The 21,871-nt window shown below is 46.1% G+C and overlaps 1 protein-coding gene and 1 long non-coding RNA gene across 6 annotated transcripts in view; one reads left to right on the top strand and one right to left on the bottom strand.

The window, feature by feature from the left end:
* Ddi2 (DDI proteasomal shuttling factor 2) overlaps positions 1-1,473 on the bottom strand; it is a 44,914-nt gene extending 43,441 nt beyond the window's left edge. For 2 of the 5 annotated variants that reach the window (XM_078025347.1, XM_078025349.1), the window contains exon 1: positions 1,097-1,471. In XM_078025347.1, coding sequence (XP_077881473.1) covers positions 1,097-1,234 — 138 coding nt within the window. In that variant the 5' untranslated portion in view covers positions 1,235-1,471. Of the gene's footprint in view, positions 1-1,096 lie in introns of all 5 variants that reach the window. The other 3 variants (XM_078025350.1, XM_078025351.1, XM_078025346.1) reach the window with 3 other exon arrangements.
* Positions 659-10,436, top strand: LOC144367893 (uncharacterized). The gene is made up of 2 exons (XR_013427462.1): positions 659-865; positions 7,861-10,436. It is a non-coding gene; the product is annotated as an uncharacterized LOC144367893 (long non-coding RNA).
* The last annotated feature ends 11,435 nt before the right edge of the window (positions 10,437-21,871 follow it).

The following is a 21,871-nucleotide window of genomic DNA, read 5'->3' as shown; positions in this document are numbered from 1 at the left end:
TCATAACTGTGGTGGGAAATCAAGATTTATATTCTAGGGCCTTGGAAGACTTGCATTTCCTAATGTTTGGAATATGTCCCCCAAGTCCCACTTTATCAAGTCAGAATCTCAGTGTTTTCCTGTAAAGGCTTCAGGAATTCTTGTCACCTACTGTTTCTCACCTATTCTGTTTGATTAAGACTATTGGTAGCCCAAAAGCATTTTGAGCAAAAATTACTTTGCATATTTTAAACTATAAAAGGAGCTGAACTCCTTTCCAGAAGCAAGATAGGGAAATGAAACCAAATCCCACTGAGAAGATACCAAGGCCATTTTCAATCTAATATCCTTAATAAAGCACAGAGCTTTGAACTGACCCAAAACCGAACTGTAACCTGGAAGGAGAGACTTTGGCTTACTACCAAGGAAGAAAGTAGAGAAACAAATGACCCGAGGTGAACCAAGGATTACTTTCTAAAAAAAAAAATAATTTAACTCAAAAACGCATGCGATAGTGGGAGGAAGCATTTCCAAAGACCTCAAAACCAGGTAGTGAGTCTTAAAAAACTTTTTTTTTTTTTGCTGCCTCCCCTGAAGTGCCAATCAGTACATTTAAAAGCAAACTGCGTATAGTCAAGCAGGAACCCTCACCCCACCCTACCAAATTAATTTAAAAAAAAAAAAAGATGGAAAAGTCTATCAGTCATCCAAACTGGTATTTCTGGTTGGGGAAGCAGGCTGTATGAACCCTGCTTGCAATCCCAAGGGCTTCTGCTTGGGTGCACGGCGACACCCCAAACTCGGGGTTAGAAAGGATGAAGAGGCCACAGAGCCAGAAGGTGGGGAAGGCTGCCCGGCAGTCCACGTGCCCCTCACGCTGCAGCTGGTGAGTCCGCGGCCAGGTCCTCCCTTCCCTCGCCCGGCCCGCACCCCACCCCATGCCGCGGAGCCGACCGGGCAGCTACGGATTCCGGCTCCCTCCCAGCTGCGGGGGCGAACTGGGCACCGCCGTCCGCTTTCCCCCCACCCAGTCCTCCACCAGCAGCAAGGGGAGCGCGCGAGGCCCCGAGGCCGGGAGGGCCAGCTCCGGGGCCGCCCCGCTCGCTGCCCGGCGTACCTGGCTCTCGGCGGCGGGGATGCCGGACTCGAGCTCGCACAGCGCGCGGAAGTTGTGCAGCTCGAAGTCGGCGTCGACCTGGAGGGAAAAGGTCACCTCGGAGAGGTCCCTCCGCACACAGTACACCGTGAGCAGCATGGCCCGGGCCCGACCCAGCTCGGTTCGGCTCGGCCCGGCCTGGGCGCGGGGCGGCGGCGGGGCCTGGCTGGTGCTGCGGGCGGACGGCGCGGGCTGCTCGCTCGCTCGCTCGCTCCTTCCCTCCCTCACACACGCTCAGTGACTCACTCCCTCCCGCCCTCACTAGCGAGCACGGCCGCCGCCACCCGCCTGCGAGTCCGTCTGCCTGCCGGCCTGCCTCCCACCGCTGCCGCCAAGTGCGCCGGCCGCCCGGCGCCCCGCCCCGCCGCAACGCGGCTGCCGTAAAGCCCGCCTCGCTCCCTCCGCCTTCGCGACGCAGAGTGGGGCGGGGCCGGGCAGGGGAGGTGCGAAGGCCGGAGAGGATTGGCAGGGGAGGAGTGGGAAGGAGGCGTGGGAGGGAAGGAGCGCGAGAAAAGGGGAGGAATGCGGGGATCGAAAAATCTAATAGGCTGACATCGGAGCTGAACTCCGCGGAGGGCTCCAGTCTGATTTATTCAACCAGCAGGCGTTTAGTGAGTGCCTGCCACGTGCTAGGCGCTGGGGACACCTCCGAATAAAAACAGTCGCCCTGGCCGCGGACTCCCCATCTCTTGGGAGACTGGCAAACAAGCAGTGAGAAATCAGTGCACTTCCTCTCCTGCTGATTTAAGGAAGAAAACTAAAACCATCATCCTGCCTAGTCTGCAGAGCCGGGCTCGCTCCGGCCCCTGCCTACCTCTCCAGGGTTGCCCCGCCAGCCCCCTGCCAAATGTCCTCCCCGCAGGGCAGCTCACTCCGCTCCTCCAAGGCGCCACTCCCCGGCCTTGTGAGTAGTTTTCTCCTTGGACTGCGCCAGTTTCCTGTCTCTGGCAATGGTGCCTTTATTGGTCACACAGCTTAGAAGCTACTCCCATATTGGCTACTTTAGTGGCCTCTTTAAAGCCACATAGCTCATGAGTGGTAGAGTCCCAGACGTGAGGATGAGTAAGAAAACCCAAACCGCAAGAGGAATACACGATGGAGATGAGATTAGCATCTCCCCCATTCACTCCCACTCCCCCCTCTTCTAGCATACTAGGAGGGAAGGAGGATACAGCATGCAGGTAGGCCCAGTAACAGGAAGGAAAGAATTTCCAGCTGAAGACATTAATAAAGGCAAAGGGGAGAAGCAAGGGATTGAGGAGAGTGGTCCTATCAAGCTACAAGTAACAGAAAGCCTGGGTTGCAAAAATGAAAGGAAAATGATGATTAAAAAAACAACAGGGAAAGAGCTTTTCAAAATGGAGTCCCCTAGCCATCAAGAGAGATGGAGTTAAGAATCCAGCTGCTGCCTAGGGATGTGAACTTTGGCCACCTTCACCCTTTGCAGGCATCTGAAACTGATTACATTGGGTTGACCTGGAGACTGCAGGTGCATGTCAAGAGGTTATGGGATTCTTGTTTCATTGGGCTCATAACCACTATCATTACATTACCTGTTCTTTCTCAATTTCAATAGCATTTTTCTCTATGAAGAATTTTTATCCAAAAAAAAAAAATTTTTATCACTTTGTAGTGCTTGCCCGGCTCAGGCCCCACATTCCTTGCCTTTCTTATTTGGAATCTGTGTCTCCTGAGTTGGAATGCCAAAGACTGCAAATAAACTCCTTCCTTTTACCTTTGCAATTTCTAAGTTTGGATTGATCTGTAATATCACTGGCTTAAACAAATAAGTTTATTTTCTCATTGGGTAGTAGGCCTGTAATTAGATAGCTGCATTGGCTTTCAGTGACTCATTGATATCAGGGCGAATACTTCTACAATTCTTTTGGCTTCTCCCTGAGGGTTACAGTATGGCTGGCAGCCTCTAATCCATGCGTCATTTTACTTGTTCAATACAGGGGCTTGCCCAGAAGTAACTCAGCAGATTTTTTGCTTGCCTCTCACTGGTCAAAACTGTATTACATAGATGCAAGAGAGGCTAGGAAAATGAGTATTTTGCCTTTTCAACCTATTTCCCCCTTTTGTGGGATTAAACCCAGGGCCTTTGCACATGCCAGGAAAGTACTTACCACGGAGCTCTATCCCCAGCCCCCTATTCAACCTCTTCAATGGACATTGTCAAGAGAAAAAGGTTTGTGGATGCAAAAAAGATTGAAATGACCATTGTAAATTGAAGTAAATTGAGCACAGAAATTATACAGGATTTCCAGGTGGTGTCAGCTGAAGTTAGAATAACAATTGATTGATTTCTCTATTGTATTTTTTTCTAGTAGTGCTCAAGTTCCTAGCTCTGGCAGAATTAATTTTGCAGACAGGCACAACAGTATCTCCCATCCTGTGTGTTCTTCCTGCAACGTGGTGACATTCCTCCCATTTAGAGCAAGGCTTATGTCCTTCCATTTAGATCATGACAGAGTGACCCTGGCATAAGTGACAATGTATGATTTCTGAGACTAAGTAATACATTTTTTCCTTGATTCTTTTTGAACACTTGATCTCAGAACCAGTAGTTTTGCTGCGAGGGAACCCAAATTACTCCATGCAGTGAGACCACTGTGCACTGTGTATAGATATTCCAGAAAACAGCTCAGCTGAAGACAAAACAGGTTATGAGGAAAATCCACCAAGTCAAGTATATGAGTAAAGACACTCTCAGATGAATCAACCCCAGCAGTGAGTCATCTCCAGCCTTTGAGTCTTTCTGGTTGAGACTTCAAACATCATGGAGTTGCTTTCGGCTGTCCGCTCCTTCAAATTCTGACCGGAAGAATTTGTGAGCATAAGAAAATGGAAATGCAAATGAAATCAACAGTAAGAGACTACTCAGTCCTATTAGGGTGACTATAATAAAGAAGTCAGATGATACAATGGTGGCGAGGACATGGGAGGTCTGGAACCCTAATACACTGCCACTGGGAATGTGAAATGGTGCAGCCACCTTGAGATACAGTTTGGCAGTTCCTCAAAATGTTAGCTGGGGGGGGGGTGTAGGCGGGGTGTGGCTTGCTAGCATGCTGGAAGCCCTCGGTGTAAACAACTCAAGCCCAGTTTGGTGGTGCACACCTGTCATCCCAGCAACTCAGGAGGCTGAGGCAAGAGGATCAAAGGTTCCACATCAGCTTGAAACTCAAAAAACAATACCCAGTCAGCATGTCTCAGGAACCAAGATGTACTCTGTGTTAAAACAGGATACAGACACAAGGTCCTAGTGTGTGGAAGCAGGGGTATATTCTACAAGCATTCCTACCTAGATCCACCAAGCTCATGTGGCAGGGCCCTCTGCCAATAGCTCTGCTCACTGATTTAATGGTCCTGAACTCCCTCTTACCTCTTAAGAGAGCTACTCTGGAACACAGAGTTCTCTCAGCTCCTCACCAGACAGCCCCTTTCCTATTTGGACTCTGATCAGTTGCCTCCTGGGATCTGGCTCAGAGTGTGAACTTTTCTCTCACTGCCCTTGAGATAGACTTCACACCTCTATTACCTGCAACCACTAATGGCTTGAGAAGTTTCTAGTACTTAATGCCAAATCAGGATAGGGCGGAGTGGAGTAGAGGTTAGGAGAAGGGAGGTCTCAGAATCTGAAATCCTGCTCTAGACCAGCAGGGCTACAAAGAATGGACCCTGTTAATTGCTCACTGCTGCCAGAGGCAGTGGTGCCCGCCTGGAATCCTAGTGACTTGGGAGTCTGAGACAGGAGGATCACAAGTTCAAGGCCAGCCTCAGCAATTCAGGGTGACCTTCAGCGGCTTAGCAAGACCCTGTCTTACAAATTAAAAGGGCTGGGGATATATCTCATGGTAAAGCATCCCTGGTTCAATTCCCAGTACAAACAAAGCAAACAACAACAACAAAAACACCCCACTACTATGTGTCAGGCACCTTGCCGATGATTGCTGACATTTACTGAATGCTGTCTTCTTTTCAAGCCCTCTTCAAAGCACTTTGTGTTATTTAATCCTCGTAAAAATCCTATGAGGTAGTATTTCTATTTTACAGATTAAGACTCCAAGGCATAGAGAGGGGATAGTCTCTTGCCCAAGGATGCAAAAGTAATAAAGGTCAGCTTCAGGAAATCTGACTTGAGCCCACAGACATTTTCCTTTCTTTTATTTGGGGGTGGTGATGCTGGGGATTGAACCCAGGGACACTCTACCACTGAGCTAGCCCTTTTTATTTTTATTTTGAGACAAAGATCTTGCCAAATTGCCCAGGCTGGCTCAGACTCCCGAGTAGAGTAGATGGGATTACAGGCATGTGCCACTGCACCCAGAAAGCCCGGAGTTTTTGTTTGTTTTTTATTTTGGTCCTGGGGATTGAACTCAGGGGCACTCAGCCACTGAGCCATGTCCTCAGCCCTATTTTATATTTTATTTAGAGACAGGGTCTCACTGAGTTGCTTAGCGCCTCACCATTGCTGAGGCTGGCTTTGAACTCGACGAGCCACTGGGATTACAGGTGCGCACCATCACACCTGCTAAAAGCCGACAGTCTGAACCACGTTGCTACAGGGCTACCACGTAGGATCTCATTTTATTCTTTTAAATGCCCTCAGAGGGCATTGTGTTCATCGGTTTTGGGTCGCTATGACCAAACTACAAGATACAAGCTAGTTAAAGGTGGGAAGATTCATGTTGGCTCACAGTTCCAGTTCATGGTCAATCCATTGCTTTGGGCCTGGGAAGAAGCAGAAGGTCATGGCAGAGGCTGTGGTAGAGGAAGGCAACTCACCTCCTGGCAACCAGGACGTTGAGGGAGAAGAAGGGGCCAGAGACAAGATGTAGTCCTCAAGGGCAGGCTCCCAAGGACCCACTCCCTCCAGCTGGGCTCTACCTCCTGCAGTCCTCACTACCTTCCACTAATATCATCAGAGGACTAATCTGTCAGTGGATTAATCTGCTGAGAGCCCTCAGGATCCACTGAATTCTCCTAAAGTCTTGCATTTGAATATCGATGCGCTGATGCGCTGGGGAACTAGCTTCCAGCAAGTGAGGCCTTGAGGGACATTTCAGATCCAAACTGATACGGGCATCCTTCCCATTTCACAGGTAAGGCAACTGAGGCCTGGGCACTTGGATTAATTTACCTGTGTTCACAGGGTCCGTGCGTGGCAGACTCCTCACACTGGGAAACAACTTTAAGGGCCTAAACATCTATTCCAACCTTTTTTCTAGAACCCAAATGCTCTGCCTGTGCTCGTGTGTGAAGTCACCTTGTTCTGCTCCCAAACCCTTTCTTACCATGGTGACCACCCCAATCTTCCATCTCTGGGGTTCTTGCCTAATTCTTTTCTAGTTGAAAGAACACGTCAAAAAGGCATCTATGGGGCTGGGGGTGTGGCTCAAGCGGTAGCGGGCTGGCCTGGCATGCGTGCGGCCCAGGTTCGACCCTCAGCACCACAAACCAACAAAGATGTTGTGTCCGCCCGCCGAAAACTAAAAAATTTAAAAAAAAAAAAAAGGCATCTACCTCAGTTGATTTTTAACATGCCTCTAGTACTATAGTAGGACCTAAATCTCTCTAACATAGTCATACTTGGTTTGGTATTTGGGAACTGTTTTTTTTTTTCTTTAGGCAAGTATATATTGTGTAGAATTTCCCCTTATCATCATTTCCTGGTTATGTTGCTCAAAGAAGCCTCTGTCAACACTGTACTATTTCTAGCATATTAATTGATAGCATATAGAGCTTCATTTCACTCTAATGCCAAACTTTCTGTTTCTTTGGCCAGAATCTTGTAATTCTGTTTAAGGTGACATCTCCTCCCTTTCCTGCTTATCTTTCTGAAGATCCAACAGTGGTTTAGTCTGTGCCCAGGCAGCCCCTCCTTTCCAGTGTTCCTGGAATCATTTCTTATCAAAACATCTTGAGTAACTATGGACTTTTCTCACCTCTGAGTTCAGGTCCCATGATTTGCTGACTCACATGTTTGGGGCTAGAAATCAATATGTAGGATTGCGAGAATCTGCCCTGGGCAAAACTAGAAAATAGGCCAAAGTTTGTCCTTGCACACTCAACTTTGTGCCCCCGCCCCCTCCCCTGGACTGTCTCACCTATCAGTTCCTGAGTTCTTACTTTCTTCACTTTCATTTTCTTTTTTTTTTTTAGTTGTAGGTGAACACAATTCCTTTATTTTATTTATTTATATGTGGTGCTGAGGATCGAACCCAGGGCCTCACACATCCTAGGCAAGGGCTCTACCTCTGAGCTCCAGCCCCAGCCCCGCTTTCATTTTCAAAAACTTCTCTTAAGAAAGGATCTGATCCTCAGCACCACGTACAAAGATGTTGTGTCTGCCGAAAACCAAAAAAATAAAATATAAAAAATTCTCTCTCTCTCTCTCTCTCTAAAAAAAAAAAAAAAGATCTGAAAAAACAAAAAGATAAGGATCTGAACTAACATTGGGGTATTAATGATTGCTGAAAATATTATTGCTCTTAGGTTACTTGTATTTTAATAGGGGATAAAGTTGTCGATCATAGGCTACAGATTTCTAGGTTTCAAGGAACTTGGGGAAGGTAAATTTTCCCGAGAACCTTCCGGATTGAACAAGCCTACTTCACTCACTCACTGTTCCTGAGAAGGGCTTTGTTGATCTATTATTGACACATCTAGTTCATACCTACCTTCATATTCAATTGTTCTTTTTCTTCTCTCTCTTCCAGAAACATTTTCTTCTTTACACACAAAGAAAACCTTGGGTGTCCTTCTTGGAACACCACGTCATAGTTACGGAGGAATATCAAGGCCAAGATTATACAGAACCAGCTTTAAAGGTACAAAGTGGATACAGAACACTCTGAAGTGGACACTGCTAGTATTGTTGGAAGCCTTTTACCCACTTGGAACACTGGTCCACTCAACATAAGAAGTAACAGAACCATATTAGATATAGAACATTTATGCATATCTTCAACAATAATTAACACCTACTACATGATAAACATTGTCCTAGGTACTAGTAGTTCAACAGGGAACAACTGTCTATTCAGGTGGAATTTACATTCTAGTAGGAGGTGATGGACAAAGAACATAAAAATGTGTCAGGTGGTGATTAAGTGCTATATACCAGGGAGAAAGCAAGGAGTGAAACGGGGCATGGAGGTGGGTTGACAAATGGAGGCAGTAGAGTGGTTGCTACTTGGTACAGGGTGATCAGGGAAGGGTTCCTTATAAAGTGACATTCAAGCTGGCCACAGTGGCATGCCTATAATCCAAGCAACTCAGGAGGCTGAGGTAGGAGAATGGTAAGACCCTCAGCAATTTGGCAGTATCCTGTCTCAAAAATAAAAAGGGCTGGGGATAGGGTGCCCCTGGGTTCAATCCCCAGAACCACAAATAAATGAAAAATATTCAAGTAGGAGAGTGAAGGTATAAGACAGGTGGACATCTGGGAAGATACTCCACACAGATAAAGGTGAATGCAGAGACCTCATCCTGTTTGCCCTGTTTGAGAAACAGCATCAAAGGCAGCACTTTTGGGAGAAACGAATTAAAAGGCAAGTGGATAGGAGTCTGTGGGACCAGATTAAGTGTAAGTAATTGTAAGGACCCTGACTTATTGAAATAAGAAGCCACTGGAGAGAGTTTGTTGTTGTTTTGTTTTCTTGTGCAGAGGATCAAAGTTAAGCAGTGCTGCACCACTGAGCTACACCTCCCACATTTTCTGGAGGGTTTTGAGCAGAGAAGTGATATGATGTGGCTTGTGTACTAAAAAAGATCTTTTTGGGCTGGGGGTGTAGCTCAGTGGTAGAGCATGGCTTTGCATGGTTCAGTAACGAGCACCAAAAAAAAAAAAAGACCGGCCTGTAATCCCAGCTACTTGGGAGGCTGAGGGAGAAGGATCACAAGTTCTAGTTGAGCTTCTGCAATTTAGGGAGACACTTCTCACAAGAAACGATAAAAAACGGCTGGAGATGTAGCTCCGTGGGAGAGCACCCCTAGGTTCAATCCCCAGTACTGAAACACCAGACACCAAATACTTCTCTTGCTCCAGGTGAATCTCTCTTCAGAGCTGAGTAAACACTGCCCAACTCATTATCTTTAACTCCTTGTCTTGAAACATCCTATCACCTAACATTTGCTGGCGTTGAACTGTTCCTAGAGGAAGCCTCTGACATAGCTGGGGTTTTTTTCTTTCTTTTTCTTTTCTTTTTCTTTTTTTGGAGAGGGTTGCTCGGGATTGGACCCAGGAGTGCTTAACCATTGAGCTACATCCTCAGCCCTTTCTGTGTTTTAATTTTGCAAAAGTGTCTCACTAAGTTGCTGAGGCTGACCTTCAGATCCTCCTGCCTCAGCCTCCCCAGTCGCCAGGAGAGCAAGGCGCCCACGCGCCTGGCAGACGTCAAGTCTTATTCAGAGGAAAAGCTCCTCCGCGACCAATTCAGGACCCTTTCACACCTAGCCACGGCGGGCGCATAAAGACCTCTGTGGCCATGGCTGCTTCTCTGGTCCTATCAGCGAGGCCTGGACTCTGTACCATGACAGGGCGAGACTCCACCAAGCAGCTCCTCTGACGGACCTCCCCGATCGCGATAGGTGAGAGGTTGGCGGTGCCGCCTCACGTGACCGCCGCGCGCTCTGCCAGTGGACAGTGGTGCCTGCTCACGTGATGGGAGCTGGCCAATGGCTGGCCTCTGCGCGCTTGGCTCCTGGTTGCTAGGCGACCCGGTGGCGGCCGGTCCTCCTCGGCTGCGGACTTGCTGCGGGAAGTTTTCGGTGGCTGTGGAAGCTCCTCGTGGCTGCCGCTCTCGCTCCCGCGGGAGTCCCGGGTGGCAGCCCCCTTCCAGGCTTGAGCCCAGGCTCCCCGCCTCCACGGTCAGGCGGGCGCTGGATCCTGGAGGCTGACCCGGCGGCCTGGGTGCTGCAGGGGCGGGCTAGCCAGGGCCCACCCTGGGCCTCTCAGCTCTAGGGAACGGGTCACGCTCCACATCCTGCAGGGACGTGGCCTGGGCAGTGGCGGGCAGAAGTGCTGGGACCTGGTGGTAGCGCCGGGCGTGGCTTCCTGCGGCTTCCTTGCTGTGCAGGCCAGGGCTCTTGCCTGGGCTGGGGGAAGTGCGCGATGGGGACTCTACACAATGCTTCCATTAAAAAAAAAAAAAAAAAACCAAAAACCCATCTTGAACCCAGAGGTGTAGCCCAGTAGTAGAGTATTTGCTTAACATGTACAGGGCCCCCTGAGTTCCATCCCCAGCACGCAAAAATAAATAAAAATGAAAATAGTATTCAAAGCATCAGATAAGGGCAAATCTGGTTTTCTTTTCTGTTTTAAAATTTGTTCTTCTGGGCTGGGGATGTGGCTCAAGCCGTAGCACACTCGCCTGGCACGCCTGCGGCCCGGGTTCGATCCTCAGAACCACATACCAACAAAGATGTTGTGTCCACCGAGAACTAAAAAAAAAAAAAAAAAAAAAATTAAAATTCTCTCTCTCTCTTAAAAAGAATAAAAATAAAAAATACAATTTGTTCTTCTTAGATTTACATTACAATAGAGTGTATTTTGACATACACATTCGCGGAGTATAAATTCCCATTCTTGTACATGATGCCGAGTTCCTGGTTCCGCTCGTCATGTATTCATATATGAAAGTAGGAAAGTATGGGATTCATTCCACTGTCCTTCCTATTACCATCTCCTCGCCTTCCCTTCATTCCCCTTTGTCTAATTCAATGAGCTCTATTCTCTGAGCCCCACCCCTTATTGGGTGTTAGCATCCATATATCAAAACATTCAGCCTTCCGGTTTTTGAGGATTGGCTTATTTCCCTTTGTATGATAGTCTCCAGTTCCATCCATTTACCAGCAAATGTCATAATTTCATTTTTCTTTATGGCTGAGTAATATTCTATTGTGCATATGTACCACATTTTCTTTACCCAGTCACCTGTTGAAGGGCACCTAGGTTGGTTCCATAGCTTAGCTATTGTGAATTGAGCTGCTATGAACATTGATGTGGCTGCACCTCTATAGTATGCTGATTTTAAGTCCTTTGGACACATGCTGAGGAGTGGGTTAACTGGGTCAAATGGTGGCAAACCTAGTTTCTGAATACAAAGACAGATCAGTGAAGGTTAGCACACTTTTGTTCTATTTACAAGAGAAGAAATTTCTCAAATTATATAGGAAATATTTGGGTATCCAGAAACCCAGTGTAATGATTTATAGGCTTGATGGGATTTCATTTATATAAAAGTTTACTGGAAGGAAAGTGACCACAACACTCGGAGCCCCCAAGAGATCTTTATTACAGCAGTGCAACAGAGGAGAAGAGAGAGAAAGAGAAGGGAAAAGAGAGAGAGAGAGAGAGAGAGAGAGAGAGAGAGAGAGAGAGAAAGCAAGAGAGAGAGCAAGAGAGAGAGGGGCCCGGCAGGAGGGAGTTTTTATAGCCCAAATCTAATGGGGTCTCTGGGTCTGCAAGCTGCCTTGTTGGCACGAGGGGGGTTAAGTGTTCGGCCTTGAGCAAGGGGTTGAGTATTCAGCCTTGAGTGGGGGCTTGGGCATTTGGGCTTGAAGCAAATAGTTGATAAAGAACCAGACAGAGGGTTTGAGTGGCCAGGTCATCCTGCAGCTAACTTTGTTTGGCTTGCCCTGCAGACAACTTACTCAGCCTGTCCTGCACCTAACATTTACAAAAACCATTATATTGGAATTATGAAATTCAAATGTCTCAAGTAAACTTTGACTCAGATAAAGAACTATGGTTTTCTTACAGTTTGTTGTTCTTGGAGTTCACTGAATTGTTTGAATTGCTGAGGTTTTAATTTTCATCAAGTTTGGGAGAAATTTGAGGTCTCCAATTGCACATGCATTAGGCCACTTGATCTGACCTTGAATTCAATGATGCTTTATTCTCCCTGCCTCCTCTTTCCTTTGTCACTCACTAACTCTTGGTATCCTCTATTACTGTGCTTTTCAAACTTAACTAATTTTATTTCTGTTTGTGGTAGGGTCTCTCCTGGGGCCTCATACATGCTACGCAAGAGCTTTCTCTCTCTCTCAGTCAGACTTACTAAAATTTTATTTGGTTTTGTTTTTTCCTTTTGGTTGTGGGGTTGAACCTAGGGCTTTGCACATGGTAAGCATAGACTCTACTGATTCCTAGCCCAAACCTACAATTTTGGGGGGCAGTGTTTAATCTACCTTTAATCCTGTCTCCTGTGGTTTCAGACATTATAGTTTTCATCTATAGAAATTCAATTTTAGGGCTGGGGATGTGGCTCAAGCGGTAGCACGCTCGCCTGGCATGCATGCGGCCCGGGTTCGATCCTCAGCACCACAAACAAAGATGTTGTGTCCGCCAAGTACTGAAAAATAAATATTAAAAAATTAAAAAAAAAAAAAGAAGTTCAATTTTATCTCTTATGTCTCTAACATTTGGAACATGGAATATAGTTATGGTAACTTTCAATGTCATTGATGCTAATTCTAACATCTGTGACACTTCTGGCTCTCTCTCTCTCTCTCTCTCTCTCTCTCTCTCTCTCTCTCTCTCTCTCTCTCTTTTTCTTTCTTTCTTTCTTTGATACCAGGAATTGAACTCAGGGGCGCTTAACCACTGAGCCATGCCCCCAGCCCTTTTTTATTTTTTTGACACAGGGTCTCACTAAGTTGCTTAGGGCCTCACTAAGTTGCTGAGACTGGCTTTGAACTTGGGATCCTCCTGCCTTAGCCTCCTGAGCCGCTGGGATTACTAGCATGTGCCACTGCACCTAGGGTGTTCTGGGTCAGTTTTAATTGATTGCCTTGTCTCTTCATCATGGGTTATATTTTCCTATCTCTTTGCTTGACTGGTCATATTTTATTAGTTGCCAGACATTTTGAGTTTTGAGTTGTTTGGTCCTGGGTATTTTTGTATTCCTGTAGATCTTCTTGGGGATGCCATTAAGTTACTTGGAAAAATTTTTACTCTTTTGAATCTTTTAAGATTTGTTAGGCAGAACCAAAGCAATTCAATTATTTTCCTAAGGAAGACCTTCATAAGTACTTTTCCCAGTGCCCCATAAATAATGGGATTTTTCAGGTTCAGCTGGTAGTAATAGGTGTGATCACCAGACACCCTTCCCTCTAATCCTATTATCTCCTCCTCCTCCTTCTCCTCCTCCTCCTCCTCCTTTTACATGGTTCTTATCTATTTTGCAGTGCTGGGATTGATCCCAGGGCTTTGTGCATCCCAAGCTCTTGCTTTCCCACTGAGCCCCACAGTACCTCTCTCCCAAACCTCAGCTAGCTAGCTTGCTTGCTTGCTTCCTTCCTTCCTTTCTTTCTTTTCTTTCTCAGGATCTTGCCATGTCGCCCAGGCAGGCCTTGAACCCTCAGACTCCTGAGTGGCTGGGATTGCTGGTGTGTACCGCCATGCCTGCCCAAGGCATTTTCTTATGTAAGGGTCCGGCGGAGCGTCGGAGAAAGAGACCACACAAGAGACTGGCTCCATGCAATTGGCAAAAGGGGATTTATTGGGGATCCATTCCAGCGCACTGGGGCTCCCTGCTCACTCAAGAAGGGAGAGCAGCCCAGAGCCCAGAGCAGAGGTCAAGCAGAGCTTAAGTACACTTTTTGGAGAGGGCAGAGGGCTTTGCATACATCAGAACAAATCGTCATGAGGCACGGGAAAATTGAACAAAAACTCTGAGACAGGATTAGTACATTCATTGGTGGGAACAGTCTCGGCAGGGGTGATTGGTCACTCCTAAGCGGGGTACACATTTAAACTGATTGATTTTGTGGCCTGGATGCTTATGTGCCGAGCTACTTGGAGCCCTTAGCTATTAAACAACCAGAGAACCAGGAGAAATATTTACTGGGCAGTTCAGGTATTGTCCTAACAGCTACAGGGATTACAGGTTCTAGGGGGTAGCAGAGGAATTTTAACAATACCTGGTCATTTACTTTTTAGCCTAAGCCTTGCAGTATAGAAGCTTTACAATGCCCAGTCTTTTACACTTTAATTCAGACTTTTGCAGCTTAGAATCAGCTTAGAAATTTTACCTTTACACTTACACACAGGTGCCCAGCAGTGGTCTGCTGAATTCTAGAGGCATGTCCTGAAAGAGTAAAAGAAATTGAAGTTAAAATGTAAAGGACAGGGTATTGTAAAGTTTCTAAGCTGCAAAGCCTGAGTTAAAATGTAAAGGACCAGGTATTGTTAAGTTTCTAAGCTACACTCAAAGCCTGAAATTCCTGTAGCTGTTAGGACAATTCCCGGGACTGCCCATTAAATAATCCTCCTTGACCACTTAGTTGCTTAACAACTTGGACCCTGTGCAGCTCAGCACATAGGCACCTCAGGGTCCAAACCAAACAGTTTGAATGTATCCCCCTCCTTAGGACTGACCTATCACTCCCGCCCGACCTGTTCCCGCCAATGAATGTGCTAATCATGTTTAAGAGTTGTTGTTCGATTTTCCCGAGCCTCATGATGATTTGCTCTGATGTATGCAAAGCCCCCGCCCTCCCCAAAAAGTGTACTTAAGCACTGCTTAGCCCCTGCTCGGGGCTCTTGGCCACTCTCCCTTCTTGAGTGAGCCTGGAGCCCCAGGAACGCTGGATCCTCAATAAACCCCCTTTTGCTGTTGCATGAGTCGGTCTCTTGGTGGTTTCCTCCGTCCTTCGCTGGTCCCTTACACTCCTTTACCCGCCTCTGGGGTTCTCTCTTGGCCCCCTCCTCTCTGATGCTCTAGCTGCCTTTGCCTCCTTGGACTCTCAGCTCTGCTCAACTCAGGGATTCCACGGAGTTCGGCTTCAGGTTTTCCTTCTCTGCAGGGTAGCCTGGAAACTCTCAAGGCAGTGAACTGGGACAATAATCGCACTGATCTTATTTGTCGTCCATTTTCAGAACATTACTTTCCTCTGTGGCCCAATGTCCAGTGGGTCTCGGTCTCTCTCTCTCTCTCTCTCTCTCTCTCTCTCTCTCTCTCTCTCTCTCTCTCTCTCTCTCTCTCTCGATCTTTTAATTGTCTTTTGTAGTTGTAGATGGACAGAATGCCTTTATTTTATTTGTTTATTTTTATGTGGTGCTGAGGATCGAACCCAGGGCCTCACGCATGCCAGGCAAGTGCTCTGCCTCTGAGCCACAGCCCCAGCACCAATGTCCAGTGGGACTTAAGAACTTTTTTTACCTTTCTTTCCTTTTTTTGGTCCTTTTCTTTGTTCTAGGCAGCAAAGTAAATAAAGTCTGTTTCTTTGTCTCTATTTCTGAAAGCAGAAGTCCAAATATCTTGCCCATCTGCAACACTTGGAACACCCTCAAATCACTGCATATTGAAATTTCTTTTCTTGTTTAGTGTATCTTTATTTTATTTTATTGTTTTGTGGTACTGGGGATGGAACCCAGTGCCATCACACATGCTAGACAACTGTTCTACCACTAAGCTACATCACCAGACTGTTTTTCTTTTGGTTTTGAGATAGGGTCTTTTTATGACACCCAGGCTGACCTCTAACTTCAGATTCTCCTGCCTCAGCTACGTGAGTAGCTGGGATTATAGGTGTGCACCACTGCACCAGGCTGTTGAATTTATAACCGGTTATTTCCAGGGGAAGAAAGCTTTTGTCCTGCTTTCTACCCCTGGCAGACTGAACCAATGCCTGGCACTTGGCTCATGCCCAGTGAGAGCTGGAGTAGATGGATAAACTATTTTGAGCAAACAGCTGTTGATGAGCTTATGGTGTTTTCTTGCAACATTTGCTGATGGGCTTTTGCAATCTTCTTCTTGCCTGCCAGCAGAAAAATGGAAGCCAGGCAAAATGGAAATTTCTGAGATTTGTTATTCATGATTGGAATTATCTACAAAAATGTACCCTTTAAGGGCTGGGGCTCTAGTTCAGTGGTAGAATGTTGAGGGCTACACCTGAGTCTGGATGACACATGGCATTCTGCCCGAAGGGAGTGGTTGAGAGGTGATGCCAGGGAGCCATTGAGATGATGATGGTTATGTTAAGCTGTGTATTCAGTTGTATATGGACCCCTGCTGTCTGGCCATAGGGTGGCTCAGGAAATAGGGTGGTTCCTGCTGTCTCTGGGGCCTCCCACTACTTTGGAGTTCCAGTGGAATTCTCCTGGATGTCCCAGTGGGGTAGGCACGGAACCTGGGGGGAATGTGCCTGGAGTGCTGGTGGAGTTCAGGCAATAAAGTTTCCTGTTTGAACATACAAGTGCTTTATGGCGGCACGGTGATTTGTGCCCAGCCAGACTGCAGCAGTAGAACTTTTGCCTACCATGTGCAAAGCCCTGGATCTGACCTCAGTACCCGCCCCCGCCCAAATAAAAAACCAACCCAATCAAAAACTGCTTCATTTTAGCTTGGTCCTGTAGCAGCTACTCAGGAGGCTGAGGCAGGAGGATGGATTGAGCCCAGAAATTCAAGGCCAGCTTGGGCAACTTGACAAGAGAAGTCTACAAAAAGAGTTCCAAAACAATTTTTATAGTAGCTTTGGGAAAGGTGTCAACACCGGGGATCCATTTGTCCCCTTCTTAGTTCTTCAATAAGTGATGAGGTTCCTTTTCTACCAATCTCTCTGACCTAAACCAAACAGGTAAGGCCATCTCTAATTGTCCTGGTACAATAACATCATTGTCTTAGCATTTCGGTTTCTTATCAAACATAAATATTTTACAGGGTAATTGGAAGTACAAATGAAAGTATGTCAACCATTGAATTCAGAAGAAATTGAGATGTAAAGGGAAGTTGTAAAAGAGAACAAATATTTTATGGTCTCATTGATTTGTTAGTCCACAGAATGAAAGGGTAAAGTTTCTAAGCTGCAAAGCCTGAATTAAAATGTAAAAGACGGGGGCATTGTAAAGTTCCTCTGCTACACCCAGAACCTGACATTCCTGAGATAGTTAAGACAACACCCTACTGGCCATTTAGCCTAGGGCCCTGTGCAGTTTGTCACAGGGCCTGAACCAATCAGTTTGAATGTGTACCCCGCTTAGGAGTGACCAATCACCCCCGCCCGACCTGTTCCCACCAATGAATGTGCTAATCATGTCTCAGAGTTGTTGTTCAATTTTTGGGGAGGGCGGTGACTTTACACACATCATAGTCTCCTTTAACAAATCATCATACACAGCGGGAAAATCAAACAACAATTCTTAGACTTGATTAGTACATTCATTGGCGGGAACAGGCTGGGCAGGGGTGATTGGTCACTTCTAAGCAGGGTACACATTCAAACTGATTGGTTTTGGGCCTTGAATGCCAACGTGCCGGGCTACACAGGGTCCTAAGTTATTAAACAACCAGAGGATCAGGAAGAATATTTACTGGGAAGTTCGGGTATTGTCCTAACAGCTACAGGAATTTAACCCAGGCTTTGCAGTTTAGAAGCAGGTTTACAATGCCTGGTCCTTTACATTTTAACTCAGGCTTTGCAGCTTAGAAACTTTCCCCTTTCAGGATGAAGTCAGATGACTCAGTTATTTTTCTGGATGGTTTGAGAGGCGTCCATTCTTTAGGGTCTCTCCTAAAGTTACCTTGTTACCATAATCTCAGGTGTCAGTTGAAGGGGACAGATGTAAATTGTGTCATAACTGTGATATAGACTGTCACCTGATTGAGTGAGGGAGAGCTCTATCCACTGTCTGAATTCCTCTCTTCCTCTCTGTTAGCAGATCCAGCAGAGGTTTTTCTGGGCCCTCTCCTGGCTTGACATTGAAACCACATAACAGTGATTTTTCTCCCCTTCAGGGATGGGTCTTTAGATAAATCCATGTTCTTTCCTCCCTTTCTCTTGCTCTAGGAGGCTTATATTATTATTACTTTGTGGTTTTTTTTTTTTTTTTTTTTTTTTTGGTACTAGGGATAGAACCCAGGGGAGCTTAACACTGAGCCACATCCCCAGTCCCTTTTTATTTTTTCAATTTTGAGACAGGGTCTTGCTAAATTGCCGAATCTGGCCTCTAACCTGGATCCTCCTCCTCAGCCTCCTAGGTGGCTACATTTACACATGTAAATGAATGGCAGGAGGCTCATTTTAGAGGATGAGGGATAGAGACAATGAGGGATAGACAGGGCCAATAACAGTATCTGGAGAAAAGTGGTGAGATTAATCTGGTTTCAGATGTTCATGGGTCATGCTGAACTGAGACTGAATAACCAATCACATGTTCAAATAATACACACTACTCACTTTCTCTCTCTCTCTCTCTCTCTCTCTCTCTCTCTCTCTCTCTATATATATATATATATATATATATATATATATATATATATATATTCTTTTTTTTTTGTACCAGGGATTAAATTCATGGGCACTCAACCACTGAGCCACACCCCCATCCCTCTTTTGTATTTTATTTAGAGACAGGGGACAGGGTCTCACTGAGTTGCTTAGCTCCTTGCCATTGCTGAGACTGGCTTTGAACTTGAGGTCCTCTGGTCTCAGCCCCTGGAGCCCCTGGGATTGCAGGTGTGCGGCACCATACCCGGCTCACACTGCATTCTGTATTAAAAATGGTATTGTTGGAGGTAACTCCGTGTGAGTTTGTGAACTACACCATGAGGTGTTGTTGAGTGTATACCCTTATAGGCAAAATAAACAGCTTTGAATCCCAGAGCTCACTCACGAATGCTAGGTAAGCACTCTACCACTGAGCTACATCCTCAGCCCTTCTTTAAAAATTTTTATTTTAGCCTGGTGTGGTAGCACATGCCTGTAATCCCAGCAACTATGGAGACCAAGATAGGTAGACCTCAAGTTCAAGGCCAGCCTTGGCAATCTAGCAAGACCCTGTCTCAAAATAAAAAATAAAAAAGGACTGGATGAAAAGTGGTAAAGTTCTGTGATAAAGTGCCCTTGGGTCCAATCCCTGTGGGAGACCAACCTCACATGTGACTGAGTTAACTCCCCTGCTGGGGCATGTGGCATCAGGCACCCATGCTGCTAGACTGCCAGGCTCTTCTAGGGTTTTAGGTCTTCTTGCCTGGGTGTGTCTTGCTACAGCCCCATGGGTGGAGCTATGCTCACCTGTTCCTCTGTAATATAACCCCTTGCCCCATTTAGGATAGAATCTTCCATGGAAGTGCCTTGTGTGTGTCCCCTTCTCTTACTGTGCCCTTGGGTGTGGCCTACCCAGGTGTCAGTCAACCTGCTGACAGTGGACATCATGAAGACAGACTCAGCCCCCTGAAACCTGACCCCTTGCCTCATTTGAATAGCTTCTCCTCAATAAAAGGGGTCAGCACAGCACCTGCTCTCTCTGTCTTCCTGGGGACCCTTAAGGTCAGAGGAGCCGTCACAGCAACCCCAAAGAAAAAGGTACTTGTGTCTCTTGTGTGGTTATTTTGCACAGCCCAGTCAGCCCAGTTCAACTGGAGTGACCCCTGAGCGTTTTAGTGGAGAACAGAAACCTTGCAAATCCCCAATACAACCATAAACAAACAAACAAATAAATGACTTTGAGACAAGCTCTCACTTAGTTTCCCAGCTAGCCTCAAACTTATGATCCTCTTGCCTCGGCCTCTTTTTTTGTTCTTTTTTTTTTTTTTGGTGGTGCTGGGGATTGAACTCAGGGCCTCACAGATGCTAGGCATTACCTCAACCTCTTGAGTCCCTGGGATTACAGGTGTCCGCCTCTGTGCCTGGCTGGATTTGGACACATTTGGATGTGACAGATTCTTTTTTTTTTTTTTTTAATATTTATTTATTTTTTTAGTATTTGGCGGACACATCTTTGTTTGTATGTGGTTCTGAGGATCGAACCCAGGCCGCACGCATGCCAGGCGAGCGCGCTACCGCTTGAGCCACATCTCCAGCCCCTGTGACAGATTCTTTGCTTGGTCAAACTTTATTCAGGTTTCTGAATCATCTTCTGGGCCTTTTTGTGTATTTTCTTATAAAGTCAAGTTTTAGCAAAGAACCCTACAAAGTCAATTTAGCAAGGACTCCATACTGTGGATATCGGATCATTGTCAGTATCCAATCAATTCCCACAGGTGAAGTCTGCTCGCCCCCGCCTGTCTTCAGCGAACATCCAGCTAGGTCGACTGAGCCAGGACACTCCTTACCCTTGGTAAAGAGCAATTTCCTCTTGGTCACTCCATCGACTGTCCCCCATAACCCGCTCCTTGGCTATAGCCGTTCACCATGCTGTATTGACTGGAGCCGGATCTCTGTCTCCTCTCTGCAGAACCCTATTGCAACAGTCCCGTACCCATTTCCACAATCCTAAGTGAAGTCTTCCTTCCCGCGCCTTAGCAAGTGTGATTGAATTTTTTTTTCCTTTAACATAGGCATGTATTCCAAATGGCATGGTTTGAATGTGGTTCATCCCTAAAGGTCTCCAGTGGCCATGTTAGAGGTGGCAGCAACTTTAAAAGGTGGGGGTGTATTGGGAGGCAATTAGGTCATTTGGAGTCACTGTGAGAAGGGATTAATGTAGTTTTGATGGGACCCAGTTTGTTCTCAAGAGAGTAGGTTGTTATAACAAGAGCAAGACTGGCTTCCTGTTCCTTGTTCTACCATTGCGATAGCAACCCCTGTGTAGCCCTCAGCACGGGGCTAACCAACAGGGATGTCCAAGCGTGGTCTCTCAGCCTCCAAAACTGTGTGAGTTTTCTTATAAGTAGCCAGCTTCAGGCATTTTGATATGGGAAGAGAAAATGAACTAATACACTAAATATGATAAAAAAAAATATCAATTTTTTTTTTTTTTTGGCCAAGGTATAGCTCAGTGGTACAGCACTTGCATAGCTCTATCAGGAGTAAGAAAATAATATACTCAGGACAAATGATATGAAAGAAATAGTAGAATCTGTGTCTGGGATTGGGGTCTCTGGTAAACTGCATGATTGTGACCTGCTTGGTGACTAGGAAGTTTCTGTGCAAAGACACAGGAAGCCTGGCTGCTATAACAATGTACTTTACAAGGAAACTCTGTGTTGGAGTCTTATCAGTTTCGACCTTCACCTCAGGCACACAGATCCTGGGAATATAGGGACCTGTAGGTATTCTGGGGGTGGAAATGTACAGGGAAGCGTTTCTCTGGTGAGCAAACTCTGGGGCTGGGGGGGAACAGGTGCTCTGTCCTCCACCCTCGGAATGCCCAGCAATTTCTCTTTGAAGCTAGTAAGATAACTCTACAGGTGCAGTATCTAGTTACTATGGTAATGTCCTTAGAGAAAAGAGGGCTGTCTTAAAGGGCCCGGACTTTGATCTCAATTATCTGGCACCTGGGATTAAAGGAATACTAAATAATAATGTAGTCATGGTACTAAGGAGCTATGGAACTTTTGATATAAAGAAACCTGGCTGCTTAGAAGGCCAGCCACTCTTTTTCTCTTCTTCCTGCCTCTGTATCTCGTCTCTGTCTCTTTTTATTTTCCTTACGGAAAGAAAAATCAGGAGAAAGAAAATGATACACTTAGGACAAATGATATGAGACAAATAGTAGAATCTGAGTATTGACAATATCAGAAATTGTTGAATTTGTTCTGGAAAATGGTCAGGACTCGCCGAAAGGTCTCTTGCAACAATGAACTCATTATTTACCACTAGAGAACTTTGTCCTGGTCCTGCAGGGTGGAGGCTGGGGTGATGTGGGTTCAAAGTGTCATCTTTGTGTAGAGGTTACAATTTAATTCAAACTTGGGCCATCCAATGTCAGAGATGAAAAAAACACTGAATGGTTCACATAGTTCATCACAGTCACTCCTTTCCTTCCCTGGTGTATTTTTC

This window comes from Ictidomys tridecemlineatus, chromosome 11 (assembly GCF_052094955.1).
Source record: "Ictidomys tridecemlineatus isolate mIctTri1 chromosome 11, mIctTri1.hap1, whole genome shotgun sequence".
NCBI classification, from domain to species: domain Eukaryota; kingdom Metazoa; phylum Chordata; class Mammalia; order Rodentia; family Sciuridae; genus Ictidomys; species Ictidomys tridecemlineatus.
Note: the sequence above shows the minus strand (reverse complement) of the source record. Positions and strands in the feature narration are given on the sequence as shown.